The sequence below is a fragment of the Rhinolophus hipposideros genome, assembly GCF_964194185.1.
Source record: "Rhinolophus hipposideros genome assembly, chromosome: 9".
Classification (NCBI taxonomy): Eukaryota; Metazoa; Chordata; class Mammalia; order Chiroptera; family Rhinolophidae; genus Rhinolophus; species Rhinolophus hipposideros.
In genome coordinates, this window is record NC_138055.1 from 66,719,781 (window position 1) to 66,737,234 (window position 17,454).

At 38.5% G+C, this 17,454-nt stretch overlaps 1 protein-coding gene across 3 annotated transcripts in view; it reads right to left on the reverse strand.

Moving 5' to 3' along the window:
- The window catches only part of PTPRB (protein tyrosine phosphatase receptor type B), a 124,576-nt gene that overhangs the window by 51,303 nt on the left and 55,819 nt on the right, over nt 1–17,454 (reverse strand). For all 3 annotated transcript variants that reach the window (XM_081060120.1, XM_081060119.1, XM_081060118.1), the window contains 6 exons: nt 15,606–15,872; nt 11,404–11,667; nt 6,984–7,247; nt 6,207–6,470; nt 4,015–4,278; nt 257–526 (listed from right to left, as the gene is read on the reverse strand). In XM_081060120.1, the coding sequence (XP_080916246.1) occupies nt 257–526; nt 4,015–4,278; nt 6,207–6,470; nt 6,984–7,247; nt 11,404–11,667; nt 15,606–15,872 (1,593 nt within the window). The remainder of the gene's footprint in view (nt 1–256; nt 527–4,014; nt 4,279–6,206; nt 6,471–6,983; nt 7,248–11,403; nt 11,668–15,605; nt 15,873–17,454) is intronic.

The window sequence follows — 17,454 nt, forward strand, 5'->3', positions numbered from 1 at the left end:
GTGGTAATGTATTAGAGCACCCTTAAGGAACTAAAAGAGTGAGTTTTGATGAATCATCTAAACTGGAGTGTGGCAGGCTGAAGGCTGTGTGAATAGGCCGACTGACACGGAAGTGGTAAATCATAGAGAATGTTCCTACTGTGTCAAGAAATAATGTACCACCTCCCAATTTTGCTTCGTCCCTCTGAGGCCACTGTTCTCAAGAAATAGCAGACAAGGAGATATCTCATACAAAACACTAAGCCGTGTGAATTACCTGTTCGGCCTTCAGTTTGGGCTTCCTTGCTAAAGAGGCCTCCACTGACAGTTAGGACCTGTATCTTGTATTTCTTTCCTGGGGTTAGGTCTTCAAATTTGTGCTGCTTAGTGGAGGCTGGCTCCGATGTGTTACTCAGAAGGATCCCATTTTCGCTGAGCAGCAGGATATCATATCTTTCTGCCACGCCAATGGCTTTTTGCCAACTTACTATTAAGGAATGACTGCTGTATACATTGTCTGCAATTATTCCCTGGACAGATGCTGGGACTGCAAAGAAAGAAGAGAAGCAAGTTCCATCACTTAGGGTAAAGTAACCAATTGAGAAAAGCTCTCATAAATCCACTGCAGATAGAAGATGATGCCTCGTTATTGCACTGACACTTTCTGTGTGCCCTCAGGAGAAAATATTTCTTGGCCTGAATTATCAGTTATAACTGCTTTGATTCTCCCCGCCCCCCTTTTTTTTGGAATTTAGGCAGGATCTTGAAATCAAACAAATAGAAAAATTAGTGACAGTAACACTGATAAAAATGCAGAGTGATGCCTATCTATGTATCTAGAAAGTGGGAAAATGCTGAACAAATTTACATTCAATGAACATAATTTGGATGACTGGATTATGTTGCTTGTTTGGACTTTCATTCCCAAGATTAACTCAAGTCAAAATATCAAGCCTTGACCTAAGCAGTTGTATATAACAGTGTTTGTACTATGGCTCCTGATGTTCAAGGCAAAACAGTATTACCTGTTAATGTTTTCTGTCCGAGGCTCCTATTTTTTCTCTTTCTACATAATCTCCACAGGAGATCTCATCCACTACCAGCGTTTGCGTTGTTATCCTTATAGTGATGACTCTCAAATTTGAACTTTAGGTCAGCTCTCTCTTCTATTTTTACAAATGACATCTCCCTCTGGATGTACCACAGATGCCCCACTCTGAAGATGCCCAAATTGGACTCATCTCCCTCCCATAACTTCCTTATTGTTCTTTGTTTCTATCTCTTGGTCCAAGTCAGAAACTTGGGTTGTCACTCTCATCCCTCTACATAAAATTAATCCTGCGTCTTATAATTTCTGTCTCCTAAATCTTATCCCTCTTGGATCTCTCCACTTCTCTCCTTCACTATTACCACTACCCTAGGACAGTATCATTTCTTGCATACAGTATTGCAAGTCTCCTGACCAGTCCCCTTGATTCCTTCCCTCTGTGCAGTTTCAAACTGCACATTGTATCTGGCATATTCTCATAGCATGCCCATGATGACAGCCCTTCCATGGCTCTCCACATTTCTAAAGACCTTAACAAGGCATACAATCCATGCACGATTTGGTCCATCTACTTACTTGGCCACATGGTTCACATTCTTTATTCTAGCATACTAAATAGTGTGTGGCTCCTTAAATGTGCTAAGCTGTCAACTTGAGGCCTGTGCTTTTACCGCTGGAACCAAGTCAACATATGCTTCATCAGGATGACTGTGGGGACAGAGCCCCAGAGAGCAGTTTCCAGGATCTCAGCCTCACATAGAAAGGTGCTGGCTCAGGTAGTAAATGGCCATCAACTGTGATTGGATGGCCATCAGCTGTGGCTAGTTGGCCATTAGCTGTAACCAGTGAGCCATTGGCCACTAATATAATTGCCATGGCTACGCTGGCAGAAAATGGGGGCTAGCAAGAAGATGGTAGCTGAGCTAGCAAGAGCGGATTGCAGAGAGAGGGATGCCGCCAGTGAGAATATAGTGATATGACTTCCCTACCTATGGCTCCGTGGGTGTTCCTTTTTGGCTTAGCCACATCTTGCATTCTTATGTGGGGAGTGGGACCAGAGACCCCGTATGACACCCCGTGTGACAAATGGTGCCCCCAGCAGGGTCCCCCACAGGACAAATGGTGCAGTGAGCAGGGTACGGTGTTGTCCAAAGCTCTCCGAAGGGCGGTGGAGCAGTTTGTGTGTGTGTGAACACTCAGTCTCAGGAAGACCAGGATGAGCAGCTGCAGGAAAGCTGGACCCCTGTGGAGGGGTGGGAAGACATGGATGGTTCCCCAACCAGCAGAGGCCGGAGAAAGCAAAGGTTGTTGCCGCCCTGTGGGCTGGGAACTGCTTGCTGAGGCAGCCTGGATGCGGGACTTGTCCCAGGAGGAAACGCTTGCTGAGTCCTCCGTGGGAGATGAGGGTGAGGTCAAGGTCATCCCTCAGCCCCAGGACAGCCCTGAATGACTATGGACTATGGGGAATTGCCTTCTAGCCCTAATTTAATGGACAGCTTGACTGTTTGGGAACATACCACCATGTAGTGGAACTGGCGGATGTTTGCTTTTGTGTCTTGACTGGTCGCCATCGAGAATATGTAAGCACCTTGACTGTGAGCCGCTGTTGTTCCAGCACAGCACCCCGAGAGGCCCAGAGAGAGTGGCAGTGCCCTCAGAGCCCTGGCTGTATCCAAGAAGTCTGGCTGTGCCCAGAGAGAGTGGCAGTGCCCTGAGAGGCCCTGGCTGTATCCAAGAAGTCTGGCTGTGCCCAGAGAGAGTGGCAGTGCCCTGAGAAACCCTGGCTGTGTCCGGGGAGACTGGTGGTACCCTAAGAAGCCCAGGAAGTCTGGCTGTGCCCAGAAGTACTGGTGGTGCCCTGAGAAACCCTGGCTGTGCCCAGAGAGCCTGGCTGTGTCCAGGATATTGCATTCACCTCCAGGCTCCTCACACAGGGCCCCTCGTGGAAGATGCTTGTCGCGTAGATTATGAGGTAAGACCCTGTAGGGGTGTAGTGTGGGGACAGAGCCAGGAGTGCAGTGTCCAGGCTCTCGGCCTCACATAGAAAGGTGGTGGCTCAAGTAGTAAATGGCTATCAACTGTGATTGGATGGCCATCAGCTGTGGCTAGTTGGCCGTTAGCTATAACCAGTGAGCCACTGGCCACTAATATAACTGCCGTGGCTATGCTAGCAGGAAAATGGGGGCCAGCAAGAAGATGGTGGCTGAGCTAGCAAGAGTGGATTGCAGAGAGGCGGATGCTGCCAGCAAGAATATAGTGATATGACTTCCCTACCTATGGCTCCATGGGTGTTCCTTTTTGGCCTCACCGTGTCCTGCGTTCTTATGTGGGGAGCGGGACCAGAGACCCCGCCTGACACCCTTCCTGACAATGACTTCTTAGTGTCTGCTTAAATGTTACTTCCTTCTGGAAGCTTTCCCTGACTCTTCCTGTTTGCTCCTAGAGCACCCCAGAACTACTTTTATTTTAACACTTAACCATGTTGTACCGTAATTGCCTTTTTATGTCTCTGAGTCCTTCTCTAGATTACAACTTTCTTGAGATCAGGGTTTTTTTCTTGCTACTGAACCACCATTTTCTAGCATAGTGCTTGACATGTGATTGAAATATATATATATATGTATAAATATATATATATACATATATGTATATATTTATATTTTTTTTCTTAAAAAGGAATTTCGAGAAAGGTGTGAAATTTTGAAAAACGCATGTATACATAGAACTCAGCTTGTTAAAATTTTATATCCTTTAGCAAGTTTAAAAATTTTTTCAGGTGATTTCATTTCTAATTACCTTTCATTTGTTTTGAAAATCTCCACTAAGAAAGAAAAATGCAGAAAAAAAGAGAAAGCCTCTTGAAACCACATTGGATTGTACAAATTTAGGTGGTTTTCAATCTAGATATTTTCAACTTGTGGACAGCCACGGCCATTCATTGTCCCATTATGGAGAACAATTGGGGCCTTCTCCAGGTGGATTCTTACCTGTCCGCCCGAGCGCGTCTATCTGGTTCTTCAGGGACCCGCTGACTGAGGCAATCACGATCTGGTACTGTTCCCCGGCCTCCAGTCTGTGGAACGTGTGCTCGGAGATGTGCTTGGGGATAGTCTGAGACTCAACCTTTTGATTCTGCCTGAATGCTGACACCGTGTAGGAATCGACATCTCCCCCTCCAGGAGTCCAGTTCACCGTCAGACTATCTGTCGCCCCATTAGGAGAAAGGTGAACATTTTTGACAGCACTAGGAACTAAAAGAGAAAATCCATTTAAAAGTCATCACTTAGAGAAGGAACTGTGGAGATTTCAACCAAAGGTTTTGTGCTTCGTATGTTTTGGCATCCACTGAAAGAATACACATGGAAAAAACTGGGTATCAATTTACCATCATCTTTCTCTGACTCTTCTGCCTGAACTGAAGTCAATGGGGGAAGTTCGGAGGGATATCACGGCCAGTGAGTAGAAATGAACAATGCCAATAATAGAACCAGAGGCTAGTTAGAGTGCCTTGGTCTAAGTCTTGGTTCTTATTTACTAGCCGGGGGACTACAGACAAACTACTTAACATCTGTGAGTTTGTTTCCTCATCAGAAAAATGGTACTGATAATAATAGTAACAAGCCCAAAGAGTTGTGAGGCTTGAACGAAAGGTATGTGTAAAGTGCTTTGCTGTGGTTTATAGGAAACTGTTAATAAACATTAAGTATTATAGCAATACTATTAATAGAGTTCCAAAAAAGTGATACCCAATCAACAGAGATATTTATACTTTATCTGTATGGCTCACAGCACCAGTTATTCACATCAATTCAACAGTATGTTTTTTCTTCCCCTACCTCATACTTTTGTTAATCCAGCTTGGACAATATCATTGTTACCATCAAGATAACCTTCTCCCTTCTCACCATCTCCCTTTTACACGTCTAAATCCTCAACCAAAATGTGCAGCTACCCAACTTGCTAAATACAGTTGACCCTCGAACAACATGGGGGTTAGGGCCTGGACCCCTGCCTCTGTGCAGTTGAAAATGCACATACAACTTTTGACTTCCCCAAAACTTAACTACTAACAGCCTACTATTGACCAGAAGCCTTACCAGTAACATAGACAGTTGATTCAATCATATTTTCTTATGCTATATGTATTATATACTATATTCTTACAACAAAGTAAGCTAGAGAAAAGAAAATGTTATTAAGAAAATCAAAAGGAAGAGAAAATACATTTACAGTAATGTACTGTATTTGTGTTGTCTGTTTATAAGACGAATTGTCTGTCTGACAGACATATTTTGCTGTGCATAATGCGCTCCCGTATATAATGCACACCCATGTTTTTGGCCCAAGCTTTCAGGGAAAAAACTTTTTCATTTTAGTATTTTAATTCAAATTTTTTTGGTGTTAACATTTAGGTACTTGTTTTTTGTATTATAAAGAAATTTTAACATTTATTTTTCAGCATATTATGGTACAAAACATTTTATGTAACAAATACAAAAAACAAGAACAGTTACAAGGTGCAAGATATTTCATGTACCAGTAACAAATTTACGATATTTACACATCATACAAGGCCAAGAACTCTTCCTAGTTGCAAGTTCATCGTAAGTTCAACAAAACCAATTATCGTATTCCAGGGAATTATTTTGCATTCGGATATCGTTATTGATTTCTAGAGTTACACTTTTAACTCACAAGCATACAAGAATTAAAAGCATTTAGATAGATATGGAATTAGTACTACCCATGTATAATATGCATCCTTATTTTTCCATGTAAATTTGCACAAAAAAGTGCCCATTATACACGGCAAAACACGGTACCTACATCAATATTGTCTTATATAACACAAAACGCTGTAGATATTATACGTATTATTAACACAAAATGAAAATGAAAAGCTAATGTGATAATGTGAAAAAGAAATTCATATTTATTTACAGGTATAATGATTCACCCATTGATAATGAAGAAGCAGGAATATGATTGTGTTATGGTAGCCTAGTGTAATCTATATAATTGCTTCATGGTATAGTAAGAAAATCACCAAAATTTTTTCAAATATTTATTGAAAAAATTCTGCATATAAGTGGACCCGAGCAGTTCAAATCCATGTTGTTCAAGGGCCAGCTGTGCACTACCATAACTAGTCAAATTCAAGAGTGATATTTCCAATTACCTGTGAAGCCCTCAATGAAGGCTGACTGCTGTACGTCTCCACTGATCGTCAAGACGAGAATTTTATACTGACGCCCCGGTGTGAGGGAGGTGAATCGATACTCGGTTGCAGTATTTACAAGGTGAAAAGGAGGAAATACTTTCATGTCATTGAAGAGCAGTTGAATCTCATACTGGTCGACATCCCCATCAGCTCGTGACCAAGTCACGTGAAGGTCCTCAGTACTCCTATTCCACAATGTTAGATCCCTAACGGGCTCTGGGACTAGGGAGGAATGTTAGAAGACACTTCAGGAAAGAAACTGATGCGAGTTTACCTACACAAGCATTTATAAATCACATCCAAGGAACTGGCATACATCTCCCTTCCCCAAATAAACCACTTGAACTACTTCATGCATAATTAAACAAGAGAAATTGGAAGCAACTGTTGAACTGTAGTTTTTTTCTGACATAAATCTTATATGTTAAATATTGGTAGAATATAATTATAAAATGAGTTATGATATCAATCATAAGATAAAACAAAAAGTCTAGAACTTTAAATGTCACAATGCAGGAGGATAAGGAAGAAAAATGGGACGTTTGGCCTTCTAGCTCACCCACTATGCTTGCTATTATATCCAATACATAGTCTGTAATTGTTGGCCATGGCTTGGCTGAATGATATTAGCTCCAAGTAAGACTAACTGGGTATATAATTTACCGATAAGGAAGTATTTACTTGATGACCTTCAAGTCCCAACCGACCATCAAATTTTACAATCTTTCCACTTACTTGTTCTCCCATTCCCTTGTTCACTGGCTTCATACTGTCCACTTTTTGTACTAACAGTGACACTGTACAACCGTCCAGGGACTAGCTTAACAAATATACACTCATTTTCAGACTTGGGAATGCTTTTCGTTTGAATGAAGTTGTTTTTGTTTTTAATGGTGACTTCATAGTGATCGAAATCTCCAGTGGCATGCACCCAGGATACCTTTAAATAGTCACTTCTGGCTGAGTTGCTAATACTGACTCCTTGGACCTTGTCAGGCACTGAAAAAGAGAACAGAGAATGGCTAAAGATTTACTGATTCTTAGTGAGCAACTGATCATAGATGGCAACCTGGGACAATTAGAAAAAATGAGTAGAGATCTACTATGGATATTTAAAAGAAAAATCTTAAACCTTTAGAGCACAAATTTCTGGAGAGAAAAGATTGTTACAATAGTTGGAGTGATTAAATGGATCTTTTAACAGAATCTGAGGAATTAATTCTAATCCTGTTGTTAGCCTACCAAAATGTCATGTACAAAATGGAACTTTAAACGTGATAACTTATGATTATTCTGAATGATGGCAATGATATTAATAATTCCAGCATACCTTGGTAATTCAAGACATGATAAAACATCACCAAGAAGAGTATAAACAATCCAAAAGGAAAATGGAAGAAGAGGAAGCACATGCAATTAATTGAAACATGAAGAGATGTCCAACATCATTGGTGATCAAGGAAATTTAAGTCAGGGTCATGGCAAAATACCATTTTACATCCATTTGATTGGCAAAATTTAAAAAGCTGATAAAACCAAATCTGAGACAGAATGCTCATCCACAAGAGATTGGATGAATGAAGTGGTAAATAGCAGTCATAATCAATTTCTTCTTAACTCAAAACACAAAAACGTGGGTTTCTTGCCCTTAACATTAAAACAGAAAATATAAATGAATCTTATCAATATACAATTAAGTGAAAAATCTAAGTCCTAAAAGATTACATACTGCTAAAAAATGCCTTTTAAAATAATGTTAAAACAACTGAAAATTTTAAAACCCATAATTTTAGGACTACATACATAATAAAACATGCAAGATGGAAAGGAAGAAAGAGGAAAATAGGAGTGAAGTTGATGTTTACCTTGGGATGGATTAGTGTGGTGGGAATCACATGATTTAACATAGATTATTGCCAAGTTCCTAGTATTTATTTTGGTAGTGTTTTCTCATGTACACATTAAATTATTAAAAAATTATTAATTGTCTAAATTAAATTAAATGCCTAACAAATAAATAAAAGTAGTAACTGATGCATGGTCTCCTCAACCAAAAATTATGATTAATCCAATTTTGTGCACCTGAGGTTCCCCCATAACTATATAAACAAACAAACAATTCTGCGTACCCATGATTTTTTCCTCTATTTATTAATTAATCAGTCAATAAATGCTTGTTAACAGGGACACTTTAAAATAAGGCAATTCTGTATTTAGAGCATAATATTAAGGATATTCTAATTTTTCATTTGGGGCTGTATTTTAATTCAACAGTAGATGATAGATTCATTACCATTTGGCTCTAAGTGGATATTATAAATATCAATGAAAAAGAGCATTGGAAGGAGGTATGAACTTGGATCCAGGGTACTAAATTTCTATCCCAACATTAATGTGTCCTCTAGGTCTGTGTAGCCTCTGCCTGTGTTTGTTATTATGTTCAGGGACTTCTGCTCTGATCACATCCCAAGCCTACGTCCAAGTCTTTTCTTCCACTTGCCCTCTAAACATGAAATGACCCAGAAATGCCAATAGTTTGGCCTTTAAGCTACATTTTTTCCTGGTGCTTCTCTCACCTATGAGTTGTATTACTTTCCTTTGTTGGCTTATACGTACTGGTTAGTTTTTGTATTGGAATAAATCTCACCACAGATGGGCAAGGACAGGTATGCTTTCTTCAAGATATTTACCTGGAAAGTACCATATGATCTCACTTATATGTGGAATCTAAAGAAAAGAATATGTGTATGAACTAATCAGAAACAGTTTTGGGGACACAAAAAACCGAGAGTTGTTAGATGGGCGGGGGGGAGGGGGTTGGGGATGGGGGAAAGGGTGAAGGGATTGGGGGGCGGCTGGTGACCACAGGATGGCCTCAGGGTTTTTTGAGAATTACTTTGGGGAACTTATTCAATAGTGTTTGGGGATTTTGTTGGGTGTCCGATGGACATGTGTCCTGTTTGGGAGACCACCTCAGGGATGCTATGGATGCCTGGTCATGGCATTGTACACCAGAGACTGGACATTAATGAATGCCAACTATAATTTTATGTGTATAATGTGATGGCTCGGTGTGAGGTCGGGGTGGTGGTGGATGGGGGGAGGGGGGTTCACGGTGTGAGGGATGTAAAAATAAAATAAAATAAAATAAAACTATAAAAAAAAGAAAAAAAGATATTTACCTGGAAACAATTATAGTGTTGCTAGAATTTAGTCATCAAAGAGTTAAGGAGAAGAAATTCTGAAGGGACGTTGTCTGCATGGACTAAGAAAAGTAAATGATTCAAGCAATTTACTGAAAGCAAAGCAACTATTACAGGAAGAAATACCAGGCTGAATGCCATGCCAAGTCAATAAGGGGCTCTCCAGGTGGAACTGGAGGTAATTTGTAAGACTTGTCTTGCTGCATGGTGAGATGATGTGAAACAGAATTAGAAATATTGATATTTCACCCAAAATGTAGAACAAGAACATTAGAAAAGGAAAAGGGCATTGAGACAATCAGCTGAAATCTACAAGAGGACAACTCAGACACGACTCTCCAGTTAAACTGATTTGTCAGAGGTGATGGTTTGCCTTAATTAGCCGTGTGCCAAATGCAAGTTCATTCTGGTAAAGAGTCAAGAGGGTGTTTTGAAAAAAGTATCACTTTTATTGCATTTAAAAACAATCTTAGCAAAAGGCCTTGCAATATGAAGGTCATATGGATAGAAAACATTCATGAATGGACACCAAAAGGAAGCAAGGAGCTAGTAGTTGGAAGACATAGCCTTTAATTTTAGGCTCCAAGTTGATCAACATAAGACACTGAAATAAGGCTGCTCTGTAAATTGGAATCTGCTTTTCATCATTACTGTGATTGTCAGTACAATTACACTTTAAATCATTTGACGGTAGGGATTATATCCCTGCCTGGTGTTTTCAGGGATAGCATGATGTAATGGGACTAGCACTGGGGCTACGTTGAGCTTGACTACTGGTCAACCATGTGACCTCAGAGAAACCAGTTTCTCTCTGGGACTTTAGGTCTAGCTGAGGTGAGATGAGATCATTCTACAGACACTTTAAATGCAGCATGATGTAACAATGTAAATCAGTGGTTCTTGAACCTTTTTCAAGTCACAGATACTATGAGAATCTGATAAAAACCATGTACTCTCTCTCCCACCAAATGTACATACCTTCTGTATTCCCAACAACTTCATGGGCAACGTCAGGGATTACTACGTTCCTGAAGTATGCCCATGGAGCACCAGGCCAAAAACCCTGATCTACAGTGATTTCTGATTTCTCATTCATCAAACATTTATTGAGTGCCGATTAGGCTCCAGATCCTGTACGAGGTAATGGGATGCTGTTAATTTGTCCCAGATCCTCATGGAAAAACTGACATTTCTAAATGCAAATATCAACCCATAGCTCAGCAGGAAAGATTTGACAAAATGTTAATGTCAACTTTGAGCAGAAATCTCCAATGTGAACCCCAAAAGCCTAAGTACAGTAGGGAAGTGCTAGCGCTCTAAATTTAGTCCTTTCCTGCACAAGGGAGACCTGGCACTCATTGCTTTTGCTAAGACTTTGTTCCTGGCCCCAGAACTATGAGGGTTCATATTTTCCACTTGTGTGAAAAACAATGAACAGTCGTCTTGACCAACAGACATTTGAGGAAGGATTTCAGGACAGAGAACTGCATAAGCTTTGTGGGCAATTAGAACTGGGTTTAAATCTAGGATCTAACATGCACTGTTAACAAGTTAAACAGTTGGGCAAGTTACTTAACCTCCCTGAACCTTGGTTTCCTGATCTGTAAAATGGGAATGATATCAACTATCTCAATAAGGAGTTTGTAAGGGTTAAGGTGGTTACCATATGAAAAGCCAGGGTCTAGCAACCAAAAAGTACTCCCTAAACAGAAATGTGTATTACTGTGTTTGAATGTAATATGAACTGCAGCCATGGAAGTGGCGTTCATCTTACTCAGAAGGTAATATCTGTTCACATAAGGAGTTTCTTGGGTTGAAATATGAAGATTCCACAACAATTTTGTGATCTCAATGGCTTTGAATCCTATCATTACAGAATTGTTGCAGGCGTATGATGGCCTGAGCCACACAGCTCCTGGTTCTTACAGAACCCGAACCTCTTACAGACTTACCTGTCCGCTCTTGGCTGAAGGAATGATTTTCATACTTGCCACTCCTTGTAGTTATGGTCACATTGTAGAGGCGGCCTGGGGTGAGGGAGCTGAAGGAACATTCGCTGACAGACTTGGCAATAACGAGGAACTGAACCACCTTGCTGTCATGAGAGAGTGTCACTACATAGCTATCCACATCTCCAGGAGCTGGTAACCAGGAAACGCTGAGGTAGTCATTACGGCCAGAATTGTTCACCGTTACTCCACTCACACTGGAAGGGACTGTGATTTTAAAAGGGGAAGAATATTTTTTAAAAGAAAAGCACAATGAAAAGTTTGAGTCATCCATCATGGTCAGCAAAAACAGTCTTGACTCAGGGGATCTAACCTGATTACCTAAGAGGTCAAGGAATTGCTGTGGAAGCTGAGTGTTCTTACATCAGAAGGATAACCAAAATAAAAATGCAAGGCAGCCTTTTGGATGCCTCATAAATACAAGATTGCCCCTACTGCATTTTTATGATGTTGCTGTTCATAAAGTATTTTAAGTGGAAGCATTTTTAGGTAAATGTGTCACGAGGTTCCCTTTGTGGAAAAGGGAGCGAACATAACAATCCAAATGAATTGGTTTGAACCAAACTCATCAATAAAGCAAAGATGTTTGAGGGAAATAGTGAAGAATGCAATGGCTTTTCTAAAAAGCTTAGACTTTGGGATAGCTTTGACTTTCTTGTGATGAAGTTATTTATTTCTGGGGAGTCTAATAACTAACATAACTAGAATGATGGCATTTTCCCTTTGCAAAGCATTTCCTGCCCTCTAGTGGCAAAAAAATAAACCTAAACACTTACTCTGGAAACACCAAGTCTGATGGTGATTGGACCAACTGTGGGCAGAAAGAGCTATCGCGGAGAGAATGGCCTTTCTGATGTCAACCATATCATTTGCTTATATTTTAATTGGGGTTTAGTGCCACAGACATTTACTGAGAACCTACTTGTTGCCAAGTATACAAAATGGAAAAGATGTAGATGCCTTTACGGAGCTCCCTGGCTAGAAGTAGTCTGCAAATCACTCACTGTGGTATTGAGTAATAGTTGTACCGTGTATCAGAAATAAGTGCACAGTAAATAGTAGTGCCAATAGTGAATATCAGAATAATCTTAAAGTATATATGAACTGCACTACTGTTTTCATCATTAGGTGATTAACTTCAGCTAAATATTTTCATATAATTGTCAATATTAATACATCACATATAATGGATGGGATTCGGCTAGATGACCTCTGAGAATCCTTCTAATCTAATGTGCTCTGACTTTATAATTTAAGCTCCAAAGTTTCTTTACACTTACAAGCACTTATCCATCACCAAAAATTATAAACAGCACCCTACTGAACAACTCTGCTAATGCTGTTCCATGTATATGGATGTTTTGCTAGATATAAAGTTGAACTTCTAAGCATAATATTTATTTAATGACTCCTTCCTTCCTTCTTTCCTCCCTTCCTTCCTTCCTCCCTCCCTCCCTTCATCCATTTAACCATCTGTATATCCCTTGTATGCTCTCAAAAGAATTGTTTGTTTTTCAAAACTGCTAGAAATATTTGCAACATTTTATTAGAAAAGATACAATTATCAAAAGTTTTGCCAAAAATATAAATTCATATTTAAGAAAAAATAGATATGAAATTTGTTTTTCCTTTAGAATGAGTATTTTCTCATGTTAGAATCAGATTTGTTAAGCATATCATATTTACTTTAAAAATTTTGCCACCTTATCTCGGCTAGGAGGGCTTATATATTTTAACTCTATGGAAATATAAGTGAATGATAAAATCTTTCAAAATTATTTCAGCATTGACAAATATTTCAGCAATTTGAGCAGATGGTAATGATTATCAAGGCTTTAGCCACTAAATTTTTTACAATATAATGTGTACAAAAGTTATCAATCCAAGCACCTCTCAAATAGTATCCCATTTTTCCTTTCTCATGATAATGTCTGAACTCAATTTGTTTAAGTAAAATAATTCATGTTTCTGTTTATTCATATTGCCCTCTTCCTCAAAACTTTACTATCATTCTTCAAAGGACTTCTTGTCTCCTTTTTGCACACTTTTGTCATATAATGTGGTCAAATACTGATCCCTCTGTTAAAATATAGGTATAAAACTAATTACAAGTCCAACTTATTTCAAGTGATGCAGGCACCAAACTATTTCAGTATATCACAGTAAGCTGTACAGCCCTTGTGGTGTTTTAAAATAGGAATTAACTTGTGTGGCAGAGTCTGACTAGTTGTTCACCAGACCATTTCCTTTTCACACAGTTAAACTATATTTTGCAGCCTCTCCTGCAGTTAAGTATAGCCATGTATGTGTGGTCCTGCCAGTGGAATGTGGGTGGAAGTGATGTATCTACTTCCAGGTCTAGTAATCTTCCTTTTCCCCATTATCACTATTCTCTGAAGAAATGGAGAGAGTTCTGAGGGTCTAGATGAAGGGAGAGCCATAGATCCCTGAGTCCCCTGAAGTCAGAGCCTGGATCCCTGAGTTACTGTGTGGAGAGGAACCAACCAATAGAGTTGACAAATCAGGAACAACCACATTGTACAGTTGTGTAGGCAGAAAGTAATCAGTCTAACCTGACTAATACAACTGCAACTCACTGGGAAATAAATGGATACAAAGTCCTCTTCAACTTCTTTCCTCAACTTTCTTAGTTTTCTTCCCTACTCTGATACCTAGTGTTGGGGTGGAATACTGAGAATAGATTAGAAAATGGAGGCTTAGAGAAATAAGTTAATGGCAGAACTAGGACCAGTATTTAGGCCTCCTGATTCCCAAGCTAAGCTTTTCCGTTCCCCACTCCAATTACGCTACATCGATTGATGGTGCCAAGAACCACTAAAAGAGAAGAAAGAAGGTATCAGGAAGAAGAAGGCAGGCTACAGTGTCAGTTGCCACAAAATGAGAAAAATGGGAATTACATCAGTGAATTTCTACCAAAATTATGAAATATCTTTTCAGTGACTTAGTTGCTCTTTTGGGAGAGTTAATGAAGTTTATGTTCCTTGGATTCATTAAGATAAGACTCATAATTTAAAAAAGGAGACATATCTATGATGCCTGCAGCTGATACTCAGAATGTGAGCATTAGAAATACAAAAGGAAGAGCCTGAAATCCAACTTAACATAATGATATAAAATTAGATAGGCAAAGTCACTGATCTGATTCTGAGTTCATTAATAATTATCAAAGCTTCTGTTGGACTTATTTTTTTCTTTCTAAAAAGCTAGAATATAAAATTTATATTGTTTATTTATGTTCTTCTTTTGCATTATGTAGAAATTATATTTCCTTCTTTAGTGCCATGCCTCTGTCTGACACATATGACCATATGACAATTATTTGTTTACTTAGCTCTCTATTTGATTGTGATCCCTTTAAGGTCAAGAAAGATTGTTTAGGTGGTATACAATATTAAGTACTTATTTAATGTTGCTCATGAAAATATATGTGATTTGGGAATTTTATTAACTTAATTTGTGACCAGAGAAGTTGGAGATCGGGGGGGAATCACTATAAATTATATAAATGTCTAACCACTATGCTGTACACCTGAAACAAATATAAAATAATATTGAATGTCAACTATCATTTAAAAAAGTAGTCACAGGGATACAAATTACAGCATAGGGAATATAGTCAATAATATTGTAATAACGATGTATAAATGGGTAATAATCACTTTGTGATGTATATAAATCATTATGTTGTTTTGTACACCTGAGACTAATAAAAAAAATAAAGTTGAAGATCATTTTTTTCTATGTCTTGAAATAAGAATACAAAAGAGAGTGGAATATACTTTTTTTTTAAGTCTCTTTATTTGTTTATCTTAACTGGGACATAAGTATTTCAAAGTAAATCAACTGAATGGGGGGATAAGCTTAGGCATCAACTATCATGTCATCACAAAGGTTTTTCTAGGGGTTGTGACATACTTATTGGAGATTTTAGAAAATGCAGAATTCATTCTCTCCTACCCTCATCCACCCCTCCTCCCCCAATTTCTATTCCTGGGAGAACAACACGTATCTTCTGGATGGTATATATGTCTTCTGGATGGACTTGACTTTTAGGAAGGTCAAAGATAAATTTGTTTTATAGAATGTTTTGAAAATGGAACTCTGGAGGTTGCATGTGCTCTTACCTGTCCTTCCTTCCACTATCACTTGCCGGGAAGAGATCCCTCCGCTTACAGTCGTTACTACCACCGAGTAGAAACTGCCTGATTTGAGGGAGTGGAAGCTGTATCTGCTGGTCTCACTGGAGACACTTTCATTTTTGATGACCACATTTTCATGTATGAGTAAGACTTGGTAGAACTCTATGTCTCCCAGTGCCCGGATCCAGGTAGTAAACAGACTGCTGGTTGTTCCTTGGTTAGCCACCTGCAAGCCAGTCACTTGGGCAGGCACTAAAACACAGTAGACAGAGAGAAGAAAAAAAAGATGACATTTAGGCACCCGAAGGAAGTGTAACAAAAATGAGTCAAAAATGGAGACAGTCTTGAAAAATGCTAAATATATATTTTCATATTTTTGCTATAGACTCTCAGCTCTATTTCCTGTGGCATATGGCAAATTATTCCCCAACAGAGACTCTACCATTATGAAAAAAACTGCCTGTATGGTAAATCAAAATTATTTCAGATCCAAGGATGAGATGACTCATGCCTATTAAGTAGTTTTGATTTAAAATTTTCAATGAAAGGCTGCTATTTTTGAAGATTGCTTACTTAGTGTGATTTTATCTGTCCCTAACCAATGAGAACTCGAAGACACATCATCTGCCTGAGCTGATGGTTGTTACAGGTGGTACTGGGAAATCCCTTCAACCTGATGATTAGGTTGTAGTCTACATAATTGGTTTATTATTTATTGGCACATTCACTATAGGACTATTATTATTATACAATAATAAAAATAATGTCATAATAATAGTAATAATAATAATAACAACTACTAACTGTGCCAGTTATGGGCTCTATGCTTCATAGGGATTATATTATTTGATACTTATTCAAAATTCTATACAGTTGATTTTATTTTTTCCTTTACTGAAAAGGAAACCAAAGATCACAAGATGTAACTAATTTAGGCTATATCGTAGTGCTAACAAATAGTTAACCCGGGTCCAAAGCCTGATCTCTCTAACCTGTGAACCTGAGCCCTTTTCCCAATTAGCAACTGTTGTGATTTCTAACCTATCTATTAACAAATTTCTTACACAGATCTTGAAGTTGGCACTTAGTCAACATACATCTTTGTGCTTCTTCCCTGAATTATGATAATCAAAAGGATTGGACCTTAACACAACTCTTCTCAGAATTCGTTGAGTTGGATTCAGATACAAATATATTCATTAAAAAAATATAATTTTAGAGGAAAGTGATCAAAAGGTACAAATTTCCAGTTATAAGAAAAATAAGTCATAGAGATGTAACATACAACATGAAGACTACAGTTTATACTGCTGTATAATGTATAGGAAATTTGTTGAAAATAAATCCCATGAGTTCTCAACACAAAGAGCACATATTTTTCCTTTTTTCTTTCTTTCCTTTTTATTGTATCTATATGAGAAGATGGATGTTAGCTGAACCTATTGTAATCATTTCACATAATATGGAAACCAATCCATCACACTCTATGCTTTAAACTTATAGTGATGTATGTCAGTTATTTCTCAATATAACTGAAAAAATTATTATTATACATTGATGAGAAGATTCAATTTTAATTCTAAATTTCACATGTAAAGCAAAGGAATTTTAATATGCCAAAACAATTTTGAAAAAGAAGAACAAAGTTGGAGGATTAACACCTAATTTCAAGACTCACTAGAAAGCTGCTACAGTAATGAAGACAGTGTGATACTAGCAAAAAGATAGACACATAGATCAATAGAACAGAATTGAGAGTCCAAAAATAGACCAACACATATATAGTCAATTGATTTTTTTACAGAGATGCAAGGGCAATTCAGGGGAGAAAGGC